This window comes from Monodelphis domestica, chromosome 5, assembly GCF_027887165.1.
Source record: "Monodelphis domestica isolate mMonDom1 chromosome 5, mMonDom1.pri, whole genome shotgun sequence".
Taxonomy (NCBI): domain Eukaryota; kingdom Metazoa; phylum Chordata; class Mammalia; order Didelphimorphia; family Didelphidae; genus Monodelphis; species Monodelphis domestica.
This window is the reverse complement of record NC_077231.1, coordinates 34527486-34541437: the sequence shown is the minus strand read 5'-3', so window position 1 is coordinate 34541437 and position 13952 is coordinate 34527486. Positions and strand designations below refer to the sequence as shown.

The following is a 13952-nucleotide window of genomic DNA, read 5'->3' as shown; positions in this document are numbered from 1 at the left end:
CTAGTGGCTCTGTTTTCAAAGCTCTCAGAGAGCTTGCTTACCTTCACGGCAGCAGTTCATTTTATATTAAGCCCAGGAGACCAACACTGACTATGGAAAATCAAGACTTTCTCCATTCTGAACCTTTTTAAATAGCAGCTAGGTCTCCACTGCTCATATTAAATACTGTATCTCCCTGCCCCACATGGATTGAGTTGTCCATTACTAAAATGTCAGTAGGACTAGATCTTGGCTTCCTAAGATCTTCATATCTAGTCAGCAAACTGAAGGGGGGTGGGGTCAGTAGAAGAGTTTACAGGATGAAATTTGCTGTCTCAAAAAGGACAGAGAAATAATTGTGCAATGGGTGGTTTATTCTTTGTCCTTTACCTTCACTAACTTGCCATTGATTTCTGGGAGTTCTCCAAGTTTCCTGTTGTCCAGCATTCGGATTTCATAAGACTGTCCTAAAAGAAATATTTCATGTTTATAAGGGAAGCCAACAATTCATTTAAAAAATTTAATCAAGTTTGAAAAGTAATTTGAAAAGTTAATTTTCAAATGGTTTTATATATGATCACAAAGTAAAGTATTCTGATACAAATGTGATTACTAAAATGTAGAAAAACAACTGAACTAGAAACAAGATGGAGAAAGTGGATGGGAAAAACCAGAAGTATAAATCCATTCATTCTTTTTCTACAGTATTGGAAAGAATAAGATTTGTCATTATAACTTCGAAGATCCTAGGATAAGTAACCTTCTGACTGAACTAGACTGAACTGACAACTACAACCACCACCTTCAGAGAAAGTTAACCCTATCTTATACAATGATGTGAATGCAGAGGAGCTTAGTAATATTCATGACAAAAGGACTTTACCTTGATTGAGATATGTGAGTGTTTCATCATGGAGTTTTACTGCAGGAGAGGTAGCAGCACAAAGCACATACTGGAAAGGTAGGATTTTATTCTCATTATCAGGTGGCAAACTTGACTCTTCTTGTTTAAAAATGGGCAATGCAAGGACGTCACTAAAACAAAAGAAACAAATGACTTTCAAAAACATTGAACAATATTATAGCAAGGATTAATTCTTATTGTAGTTAGTTACATATTTAATAACTACCCCCAATTTTTTAAGAAGTGAAAATTCAACAAATATAATGTTAGGTTTGATTTAGTCTACAAAGTGAAGCTGAATGTTCAAAGAAGTTCCATTTTAATCACATTACAAATTCAAATGACATATCAATAATAACGTTGTTTATTACCAACAAAGTTCAGTAGCAAGAGATGGAAAGAAATTTCATTTAAAACAAACCTTGACAGTATAAGATATCTGGGAGTCAACTTGTAGAACAAACAAGGATTATATGAACACAGTTACAAAACATTTTTCACACTGTGGGAAATTAATATTAATTAGGATTTTTTTGTCACATAATTTTCTCTTTAGCACCCCCAGAAAAACCCTCTGATTCTAAACTGTGGCTACAGTTTCTCTCCAGGCTGTGGAGCTCAATTAGGTTCTCCTTTATTTGGTCTGCATCACGGAAGGATAACAATATTAGGGGCAGGCCCAAATAGCCATTTCACTCCCTTGTTGGGAAGTATGATGAATCTTGATTGAGTGCTCCAGGGATCCATGTTGACACTGCCCTGTGGCAGAGAGTGTAGGCATTTTCCTAGGCTCAACAAGGACTTCCCTTCCTTTAATAAACCAATGGAGGGGGGGGGGGGGGGGGCATTGAGATTTCCACGTCTACCTCCTCAGTAACTATTTACCAATCAGAAATGTCTTAGTTGTGCTATAAGCAATGATGAATCAATGGATTTCTTTAAGAAATAGAAAAACTTCCATGAACTGATGTGGAGGGAAATAAGCAGAACTAGGAGAACATTATACACATATATATATATATATATATATGAACATATATATGAAACATTGCGGATCGATCAAATGTGATAGACTTTGCTACTAATAGCAATGCCATGATCCAGGACAATCCTGAGAGACTAATGAGAAAGTTGAGAGAGAACTGTGGGAGTAGAAAAGCAGAAGAAAAACATGATTTGTCACTTGTTTTAAATGGGTATAGGATTGGGGGTTTTAGTTTTAAAAGATTACTACAAAACGAATAATATGGAAATAGGCTTTGAGTGTATAACCCAGTGAAATTGCTTGTTTAATCTGGGAGGGGGGAAGAAAGGGGGAAAGGAGATAACATGAATCATGAATCCATGGAACAAAAATTGAAAAGAATTTTTTTGAAAGTCTTAGGTCAATGATGGCAAACCTTTTAGAGAAAGAGGGCTGCCCCCACCCCATTTCCCCCTAGACCAAGTGCCATGTCCCTCCCTCCCACTGATGCACCCCACCTCCCCCTTACCCCACACAGGGGAAGGATGAAGTGCTCTCATTGGGCGGCTGGCTGGAGGGGTGGGTGAAGTGGGGAATGTCCTCAGAGAGTGTAGACAGGGGAAGGGGAGTGGCCCCAGTGCTACACTCCTCTTCCCTCCCCTCCCACACTGTCACCTGTAAGCCACCCACCTCATCCTCTGTATACTCCCTTTGGGCTGCTGGGCAGAGGGGCAGGGGGTGTGAAAAACTGCCATCAGGCGCGGTGGAGAGGGGATCCATCAGAGTCCCTCTGCCTTTCTAGTGTATAGGGGGGCAGGTGCCCTCAGAGCTCTCTGCATTCCAATCTTTGTCACCCAAGCCAGGTCACAAGGAGTGGATACCGGCCTTTGATACAGGAAAGCTCTCTCTTTTGCCCTGCTTGAGCTCCTTGGTTCATTTTTTGGAGGGAGTCTACTTTAGATTTTCTTTATTAATAAACTAACTTGAAAATTATATTGCCTCTCAACAAATTTAATCTTTACAATACACACAAAAAAATCATTGATCATATATGAGTGAGTCAAATGTATAAAAATACAAGTCCATTCCTCAACTGAAAAAGTCAATGGAAATGAAGAGTTTTTTGATGAAGCAATCAAAGCTATCTATAATCATATGTTCTAAATCACTACTGATTAGAGAGATGCAAATTAAAACAATTCCAAAGTACCTTACATACAACAGACTGGCTAATATGACAGTAAAGCAAAATGAGAAATTTTGGAGGGGATGTGAGAAAATTGGGACACTGTTGGTGTTGTGAACTGATCCAATCATTCTGGAGGGCTCTAAAACTGTGCATACCCTTTGATCCAGGACAATACCACTACTAGGACTATATCTCAAAGAGATCCAAAAAAGAGGAAAAGACCTATTTGTGCAAAAATATTTATTGCAGCTCTTTTCAGAGAGGTAAAGAATTAGAAACTATGGGGATGTCCACCAACTGGGGAGTGGCTAAATACAATGGTAAATAATAAGTAGGAAGATTTCAGAAAAAACTGAAAAGAACTACATGAACTTATACAGAGTGAAATAAGCAGAACCAAATAAACATTGTACAAACACAGTAACATCAATATTGTATGATGATCAAGTGTGAAAGACTTTGCTATTTTGAGCAATACAAAGATCTAAGAGAATTCTGAAAAACTTATGACAAAGAATGCTACCCACCTCCAGAGCAAGAGTTGATGGAGTGTGACTGCAGATTGAAGCACACTAATTTTCACTTTATTTTATGTGTATTTTTATTTTGGGGTTTGGTTTTATATGAATATTCTCTCATAATGGCCAATAGAGAATGTTGTATGATCATAGATGTATAACCTGGATCAAATTACTTACCATTTCAGGGAGGAAAAGGAGACAGTTTTGAACTTATATACTTTTAGGGGAAAACATGTGATGAAAAATGTTACTACATGTAATTGGGTAAATTTTTTAAAAAATAACACCACTGATTCATATTTACATAGTACCTAATGATTTACAAAGCACTTTCTGCTCAACAACCTGGAAACCGAAGCTTTCATCAAAATATTCAGAAAAGTACTTTTTGTGTTAGCAAGTAACAAAGTAGATACCCATCAGTTAAAAAATGGTAAAAAAAAAATCATGAAACTTAAATGTAGGAATGAAGATTGGACTCATCATTTCACTGATAAAGAGACATGAATGTAATGGAGTCTTTATCATGACAAGAAATCGAATATGAAGAATTTCAAATAAAGATAGGAAGACATGAATTGACACCCTATGAAGTATAAAAACAAAACCGGAAAATGATTGCAAAATTAAACTAGAACAATAAAAAACAAATACCTGAATACAGTGTAATTATGACAGTTTGTCCCCTAAAAAATGATGAGAAAATATAATATAGATGTGGAACACTGCATATACACAATTGCATATATTAACTACATGAATATGTTAGTTTTGCTAAACTGCCTTTTTTCTTTTCTTTTTTGCTACAAGGAAAGGCAAAATTATATTTAGAAAAGTTACTGTAAAAACAAAAGATAGTAATAAAAAAACTTAAGATGAAAAATGTTACTTAGAAGCCCAAAATTAAAATTTGACTTGGTTAATGTGAGTAACAAATACTGTGACAAGATTATGGATAGGGGTGATAGTGAAGAACCCACTCCTGGCATTTGGGGCCACCAGAGAATCCTCATGGTCTACCTAAAAAAGGATAATCCATATAGATCATATTTCAAAGGCAATAAAGTTTTTTTTATGGATAAATAAATACAAATTAAAATAATATTTAGGCATCACCTAACACAATCCTATCTCTACCTCTTAGCAGATTTTAGATTTGAACCCAAATTATCTGCTTAGTTTCTTTAACCCTATCATTGCTACTACTAGTCAGGCCAGTTTTGCAAAGCAAAGACCAATAGAACACAAATATATGGAGCATATTCTGAGTCTCATAGGTTACAATCAGAGCTAATTTTACCTAACAATTGTAGAGGATAATGTCTTGATCCTGAGAAATACTACAAATGGACTCAATCTGATTACTATTCAATTCTATTCACAATTTGGGGCTTGAAAGGATCTTAGGCAGGACAATAATTCCCAAACCAACTTTATGCACAAACAGGATATTTTCAAAGAACAATTGTATAACAAAACTCCCAAAATACAATTAACTTTCATTCACTTTATAAATTTATACCAAACATCAATCACTCTTCTGGTTGAAGTGGTAGAGGAGGGAGCAGGTGTGTGGAGCTCAAATAAACAAAAACTGAAACTCCCAAAAGGTTGGAAATAATTATTTTCTGAGTCTAGTGTGTCCCCCTGATTAAGGCTGGGCTATTTTAAAACCCTGGTCTTAGATTATGGCTGATTACATTTTCATTACTAAAAAGCTAAGTTAGATGGAATGTCAAATTCTTTATAAGTACCACATACCATCTGTACCTCCATTAAAAATACATTAATTTACTTCTTCAACACTTTAAAAGAATCATAGAACTCAAGAGATAGAAGAGTTCATCTAGTTCAACCTTATCCCTACTATTTTATAAATGAGGAAACAGAGGCCTAGAGAGGTTAAGTGATTTGCCATGGACCAGAGTCAGGACATGAATCCTAATCTTCTGACACCAAAGCCACTACACAATTTTAAGATTATTGCAGTCAGGCAAAAGTTATTGATAAAAAATGAATACACTCATATGAAATCTACAAAGAACTGGCATTTCCAGTGACAATATACCCTGATGATTTGTCTAGCCTACTAAATAAGCAAAATTTGAATAAAATAAATGCTAAAAAATATATAACAAAACTTTCCTCTCCTACTGATGCTTAAGCAGCAAAACTATCTTTGTTATTAGCTTAGTTAAGATATCAATTTCTCTACCTCCCTCCCTCCATAAGAACCAATTTATGAACTATTCAGTTTTTCCAGACTACTAAAGAAGTATTTAAGAGACACAAGAAGCAAAATCCTTTGTTTTTAAATATCTGTAGCTCTGACAAGATGTCCCTTCCAGAATAAGCTGATCTCTCCAAATCAATTCACTTAGCTGCTAATTCAAATCCTTCCAAACTTCCTCAGCCTCTTCTCCCTTCTGATTGGAGGGCTGGAGGGTAGCACACTCAACTCCCAAAGTTTTCCTTTATAGAAGGAAGGCAGCATTTTTAAAAATCCTTACCTTCCATCTTAGAAGTAATGGTTCCAAGGTAGAAGAATGGCAAGGGCTAGTAATGGAAGTTAAGTGACTTGCCCACAGTCACAAAGTTAGAAAGTATCTGATGCCAGATCTGAACCTGGCACCTCCCATCTATTCCACATGCAGCTCTGCTTAGGTGCAACTTCATGGAACAAGTAACAAGATACTCCCTAATGTTTTCCCTGACTAGCTTTCTTTTTTGTACTATCTTCCTTAAGATTAAAGGCTCCTAGAGGGCAAGAATTGTTTTTCTTTTTCTTATTTGTATCCCCAGTGCCTGGCACATAGGTACTAGATCATAAATGAAAGAGAGAAGGCATTCTTGCCCATTGGTACAGAGATTTCTTGTGAAACCAAAGATATGTTGTAGGTTGATATAGCAAAGAAACAAAGGGCACCAAAAAAAGAAAAGAAAAGAAAAGAAAAGAAAGCTGCTATACTTCTCAAAATTTCCAAGGCTCAATTTGAAAAACTTTGGATTTATATCATTAGTTTTTTACTTTAAGTAAGATTTTCCTACCACATCTCTTCCAGACACACAGATCAGTTCAGAAAAAATATGCCAATCTTTCCTCAAAAGCTCAGTGAAGATTACCTAGAATATGCTAATAATACAAATTATGGCTTCTACAAACTGGGCAGCAGTACATTGTTTTGTTTTGTTTCAGTTCATTGTTTACAAAAAAATTCCCCCCCCCCTCAAATGTCATTGCTAAACAAGTTCTGCTTAAAGTATCAATTGCTAATCATACTGGGGAGAACCTAAGCAACAACCATCATGACTTGGAAGAGCTATCATTCAGAACTCTTATTTGAGGGCTCCAGTTACTAATTTCAAAAGTAGTCTAAAATTTCTCCTAAATTTAGCTTTTTGGCACAACCAAATGATGCTGCTCTTTGTGACAAGGAAATCACTTTTAAAAGACTGATATATATTAATTTAAGGTCGCCAAGGAATTCAGCTATGTAATTCCTTAATGAAAACTCAAGTCAGCCGTCAACCTTTTATGGAGTTTTAATTACAAACAGGAGGAAGAAAGGAATTAGAGATAGAGAGATAGAGGGAGAGAGAAAGGGGAGAGAAGGGAATAGGGCTTAAATACCCCTTCTGTTTAGGCTGGGCCAAAAGGCCCATGCCCTTAGATAGCTGGGGCAAAGAAAAGAGATCAGTCCCTATTACTCACGTGACCAAAATGGAGAAACAGTCTCAGAGGCCTCCACCTTCAGCTTCCTTCAGAGCAAGCTTCTCAGAGCACCTCTCCAACCACTCAGAGCCAAAACTCTCCAACCCCCCCAGTCCTCAGACCCCTCTCTCTTTAAGGAAACCATCCAAGTTCCCTCCCCTCAGTTCTCACATCTACCAATCACTGTCCATGTCTTCCCTGTGCCAATGGTGGCTCTAGCTTAACCCAGGACCGCCCAGAGGTCTTGTGGCTTTGCACATGTCTGTTGGAGGTCATATTCTCAAATAATTAAATTTTGATCTATGCTGCAGCCCTTCCTAAATCCTGTTAGGACTGAGTGGGGTGGAAATTGTATTTTCCAAGACCTGATTCTGTCATTCCAAGTATCTCTATTGTATCAATTCTAAAATCAATCATGACTCAAAGAAATTCCTGTTCTGTGCTTAAGCATAGATCAAAGCCCTTTCCATTGTTCAGCAAAAGGTTTCTGTCCTAAAGTAATCTTAAGAAGGGAGGAGAAGGAACCTCCCATGCCAATGGGGTTCACATTCCAATACACTATCAGTAAGAAATTTTTCAAGTATGAAATTTCCCAATGGTGAAATTTCCAACATTTATAAGTCTAAGAAATTTTAAGGTTTACATCTTCTTCAGAGATTTCTGGACTATTAACACTAAATTAATTAAAATTGCTCAAATTTTTGCTGGTTCAAATTTTCTTTACAATGAAAGTAAGAGTGGTGCAAAGAGGTTAAAGCCAAAGGCAGTAATAAATCTGGATTCTGGATTCCTTTTTTATACTTAAGCCAATCCAAAAGAGATTACATTTGTAAACTAACATGTTTGTTCCCTTCTCCCCAAGGGTACATTCAGGTTGGCATAAATTCATTATGGCAGACTCCTTTAGAATATATAGTAATTTTTTAAATTTTGCACAGGAAAATGGTAGATTATAATATTATTGCCTTTATGAAAATTTAAAAAAAACACCACCAAGAATTGGCAAGAAAAAAAAACAAATTGACAGAAAACCTGGCAAGAGAGACTCAATTAAGTGAGATCATCCCAAGAGAATTAAGGTTGTAAATGGAAGGAAAATAGCATGTAAAATAAAAAAAGGAAAGACAAATTTACCAAGATGGAAGGTAAGGGTTAAAAAAAAAAAAATATATATATATACACACATATACATGGAGCTACATTAAGATCAAAAAGGTCAAACTAAACACTAGCGAACATATCTGTGAATGAAACATGAAATGAAGCATGAAGCATATCTGTGGAAAGGGAAAATTAGTGTGGTATTGTGTGAAGTAAAAATCAGTAATTAGTAGTGCCTTTTTCACAATTATGGTTAGCATTAAATAGTAGTGATAATTTCTGATCATTATCCCTGTAACTCTCCTATATAGATTAGCTCAACTAGGCCCTTCAGGGAAGAGAAAAAAAAAGTCTACCTCTACACAAGCAAACAGTACTAGTACTCCTTTAAAAGCAACCAAACACCTTTCCTTTTCTTTATTATTAATTCTCAACTGACTTGCAGTCAACATTTCAAGGGTTAAGAAAATGAAGTCCCATTGAAAATTACAGTGCAAAGAGTCCAATGAGAAGGCCATGGAACCTAGAAGATAAAAGACTGTGGCTCTGGCCTTGCACATTCCTGTATTATGACCAAAACTGAGAAAGTGTTAATTTGAGAAATACTCCCATGATTCAAAGAGCGCTGGGAAACTCTAGGAGGATGAGACAAGATAAAAAGAATATAATATATTCAGACATTATGTCACACACAAGTGTTGGGTAACTCAAGCGCCATTGTATTCATTTCCTATAAATTCTAAATTCATCTTGCAGTGCTCCCCAACCTCTTCCTTTTTCCTAAATAAAGGCCAAATTTTCTCTGCTAGCATCTAAGACTCCTGCCTATTCATCAGTGTTTCTGCAGATGCAAGCTCCCCTCCAGCAGAATTCCACTCCATAGAGTATGAAACTGTGTTTATCATTTCCTGGTAGAGATGGATTAGGTAACTTAGAAGTGGTAACGAAAGACATGCTATAGATATATTTCAACAAATCTTTTTCATTTACTGTATAGTTAGGAAAAAACTGTTTTAGGTATGAGGAATAAAAGCCTCTTTCATCTTTTTTAAAAAGCTTCCATCTTTTTTTTTTTAATTAAAAAGCCAAATAAATACAAAGATTACAATATTTGTCAAAAAGGATATTATCTACACAAACTTCCAAGAAGATCATGATAATGAGGAGAGTTTATTCTGAAGTGAAAGGGGAAATGAAACTAAAGAACTAGTAACTACCACAAACATAAAGGCAAGGAAGTCACCTAGGGCAGTTTCTGAAAAGTAACTTAAACAAAAGATGAGGGAAAAAGATCATGGCTAACAAGTGGTAACAAGAAGAAATGAGAAGCTCAAGAAGTTAGGATGTACAAAAAAATTCAACAAGAAAACAGAAGAATTTAATTCTTACTGAGGAAAGAAGGCAATGCTAGTTTCAAGAGGTAACTTGGGGAGAGGTATGGGGAGGGGGAATTATTGGAAAATCAAAGAGAATGAAGATAATAGGTTTGCTATAAATGGAAACCAGAAATAGGAATTCAGAAAAAAAGGAAGTAATAATAAGAGTAAGAGAAGTGATAGAGAAGTAAAAGAAAAAGTTCAGAGGAAGGGTTGAAGAGCTCATTAAAATCAAGTTTGATATATATATTCCTGCCTAATCTTTACCCAACCACACACACCCACACACCCACACCCACACCCACACCCACACACACACAGGATTTCAATACATGGAAAAAAGAGGGATATAGGAAACCTACATGTTTGGTTTAAGTAATTTTCTGATTCAGTAAGAATACAGGAATGATGAATGGACTTAATTTAGATATAATTTAAGTCTGAAATACTTTAATAGTTTAATCTTCTATGACTACAGGGTGGGCATATTGCTCCTTTCAACACAGCTCAAAAACTCATTCCCCTGAACAATTGAAACCCTCAGGCCAATTCTCTGATGTTGATTCCCCATGTCCCACAAAAAAGTGCCTTCAGGGTAACTGGGCCAGTCAGAGACTGAAACTCATGGACACAACCTCTAAGAAACACAGAAACATCTCAACAACAAAGAAACACTAGAACAATGCAGAACATGCTTATTTTATAAAAATATTTTACTAATGTATTTTGTCTTTCAGAGTTATTTATTTCTGGTGGGTGAGGGATCCCTCTAAGCCTCTTCAGACAACTCACTTTTGAGCAACAATTAAGAAAAATTTTCTGATACAGTGATTGAATTTTTACTGACCCAATAGTTGGAATGTTTATTTTTAAAAGGGAACTAGATAATAAGCTCCTTTTTACATGCATTAAGTAGGCAAAAGAACTCTAAAATTTACTCGATCTCAATGCTGTTCTTCTGAAGATCAAAACACATGAACATTGTAAATTACTATATAAATGAAGCTATTATAGCTATTACTACTGTGAAGAAATAGATACAATTGCATTAAAAGTGGAATTACACTTGATGAAATCTTTGGGAAGAATAATCTGGTAGTAACAAAACAATTGTTATAAAATAAAAAAATCTCTGACCAAAACTACTTATTGGGAATATAATGTAAGAGTGTTATCATAAAGAAAAAGGGCTATCTGTTCAAATCTCTTATTTTATCTGTATATATAATATTTGCAATTATTTATAATTACAAAGAATAGGAAACAAACTAAATGCACACACAGGTGGCAAAACTGCTAAATGAGCTATAGTAAGTCAACATTATGGAAAAATGCCATTAAAATAACAAATATGAAGACTATAAAGATCCATATATGAAGTAATGTGAAAACAAGAAGAAAAAAAAAACACCAGAAAACCAGTAGGTAAACTAGCAAAGACACACAGACAGACAGATAGACGCAGACACACACACACACAACTGATAAGGACTATACCTATAAATTCAGTAGTATCCAGAACTCTCAGGTGAAATTATCTATTAATGCCAGTTGACACTTTCCCTGAGACTTCTAAGTCTTAAGAGCTGTCTTGAGACTAAGAAACTGAAGAGTTTGACCCAGAATCACACGACCAGTATACATCAGTTGAGATTTGCTTCCAGTTCTCTGCCTGCTTGAGCTCTCTAACTACTATACCATACTGATAAAACACCTATCAGATTATTCCCTACATACATACACACAAACAGATGAATGAAGAAGGAAAGAAATGCAGAATAACTAATTAGCTATTATGTTATATACACAAAGATATTTTTTGGTAACTTAGTTATAAATATATGCTTATTTGTCACTGCTGTGGTTTAAAATTTAATGTATGCCTATTTTGACATGACATATATGCAAAGAAAAGATACAGGGACACGTAAAGTGAAAGTGATAAGAAAAATGTCAGAAAAGCTAGGACATTTGGCAGAAGTATAGGAAGTATTAATAAATTCCTGTTAAAACAGAATCAAGAGAACTGAACTGGTTGTCATTCCTAGCTTCTAAAGCAGAAGTTGTTAACCATTTTGTATGGACCCCTGTGGAAATTTAGTGAAGCTTCTAAATCCCTTCTTAGAAAAATTTTAGATGTAGAAAAAAAAAACACAAACAAACTATATATATATATATATATATATATATATATATATATAGGATTACAAAGAACAAATTTCTTGATATAAAGATACAATTTTTTTTTCCAATTCAAGGGTGACCAAAAAAAAGAGAAAAAGGTCCAGCAAGATAAAGGCACTATATACCAAGGTCCATGATAAAGAGAAAGAGATATATTTAAATGTGTATGAACATATATTACTACCAGCATTATTTGTGGTAGCAAAAAAAATTGGAAATAAAACAACTTTGAATTCAGTATATGCATGCAATTATGGAAATGCAGCATGGTACAGTGGTTAGAGCTAGTAACAATGCCAGAAAGAAGTGGGTTTAAGTCCTGATATTTTAGTGCTCTGGGCAACTAAGACTGTAAGTGCAGAGACAGTAACCAGCCTGCATTGGTAGAGGAGTTTACTCATAGTAGTCTATACTAATGAAAGCACAGGTCCAATCTCTGTCTCTATACCTAAAATTCAACAATATGAAGAATTCAGAAAAACCTGAGATAGAACAAAGATGATACCCAATAATTTAAACAAAAACAACCTTAAATTGCTACAGAATAACTGCTATAACCAATTCAGTTTCTTGAAAAAACATATCTCCATCATATAAGAAGTATGACCATGGTTGTGGAATGATGCATAAAGTTATGAAAGACTTAATTTTGTTGATTGATTTCTTAGAGACTTTGCTGGAAAGAGTAAGATTAAAGGGGAAAAGCAAAACATTAATTAATTGGAAAAAATAAAATCTTCATTTAAAAATGCATAAAAATCATATGTTAAAAAACAAGGTGTTCATTTTAAATGACAAAAAATACAGTTCTTTACAATACTGTATCAGGAAAAAAGAAAAGCTAGAGAGAAGTGAAGAACAAAGATGTTAACTAAATATGCATTATGAATAAAAGAAACAATTATCAGTAGACAACACAGCTAATATGAAGAAGTTTGAAGGAAAATATGCTTCTGGGTCTTCTGGCCTTAAATTTAAACAAAATCATTACAAATAATTGTATATGGAAGTTAACTGACCACTGTGTGTGTGGAATAGAGGGGAGAGAGAGAGGGAGAGAGGGGGAGAAGGAGAGAGGGAGAGGGAGGGGGGGAGAGGGAGAGGGAGAGGGAGAGGAAGGGAGAGAGAGAGAGAGAGAGAGAGAGAGAGAGAGAGAGAGAGAGAGAGAGAGAGAGAGAGAGAGAGAGAGAGAGAGAGAGAGAGAGAGAGAGAGAGAATATAATCAGCACAATGGAAGACGACCTCAACATCTATTTAGAATGTTTAGCATCCTCAACTAATTGTCACAAACACCTTTATCATGTATACATCGTATCTTAAGACTTCCTTGAGACTAATAATCAGAGGGAGAGAGGAGGAAAATAGCACTTATTAAGCACCTACTATATACTATATACCAGGCATTGTGCTAAGTGGTGTACAAACATCTCATTTCATTCTCATGACCACCCTTCCAGGTAGGTAGTTGATCTTCATTTTACAGATGATCAAACTGAGGAAGAATAGTTTTAAGTGACTTACCCAAGTTTCCATAGTGAGTAAATTTCTGAGATTAGATTGGAAGTTCAGCCTTCCTGACTTCAGGACCAGAACCTTACTTACCCAATGATCAACTGAGCAGTTGCTTCTATTAATGACTCTTGTGTAAAATTAACATATGTAGTCTTCTGTTCTACTGAATAAAATGCTATTTTATGGTTAACAAACAATAAGCCCATCAAAAAGGCCATGAGATAAATTGTGTTCCTGTAAAAATCATGGTCTACTGTAGTATACTATTTGTGAAAGATTGTTCCTTTCTCCCATTTCATTTCTGTAGAAATAATTCTCAAAATATGTCCAAATGCTTAAGCATATGATACACCAATTGCTTCAAGCTCTAGAACATTTCAGAACCTGCTAAAGAGATTAATGCTCAATGCTCATTTAAAAGAGCATGGCTTAATAATCTACATATTTTAAAAAGTCATCTCTATTAAGATGATGCCCAAATTTGCTTCTATATTCTGAACTCCTATTACA

At 35.2% G+C, this 13952-nt stretch overlaps 1 protein-coding gene across 4 annotated transcripts in view; it reads right to left on the bottom strand.

The window, feature by feature from the left end:
- The window catches only part of TFCP2 (transcription factor CP2), an 80235-nt gene that overhangs the window by 33064 nt on the left and 33219 nt on the right, over positions 1-13952 (bottom strand). For all 4 annotated transcript variants that reach the window (XM_056798223.1, XM_056798224.1, XM_056798221.1 and 1 more), the window contains exons 3-4: positions 863-1014; positions 370-446 (exon numbers count right to left, since the gene is read on the bottom strand). In XM_056798223.1, the coding sequence (XP_056654201.1) occupies positions 370-446; positions 863-1014 (229 nt within the window). The remainder of the gene's footprint in view (positions 1-369; positions 447-862; positions 1015-13952) is intronic.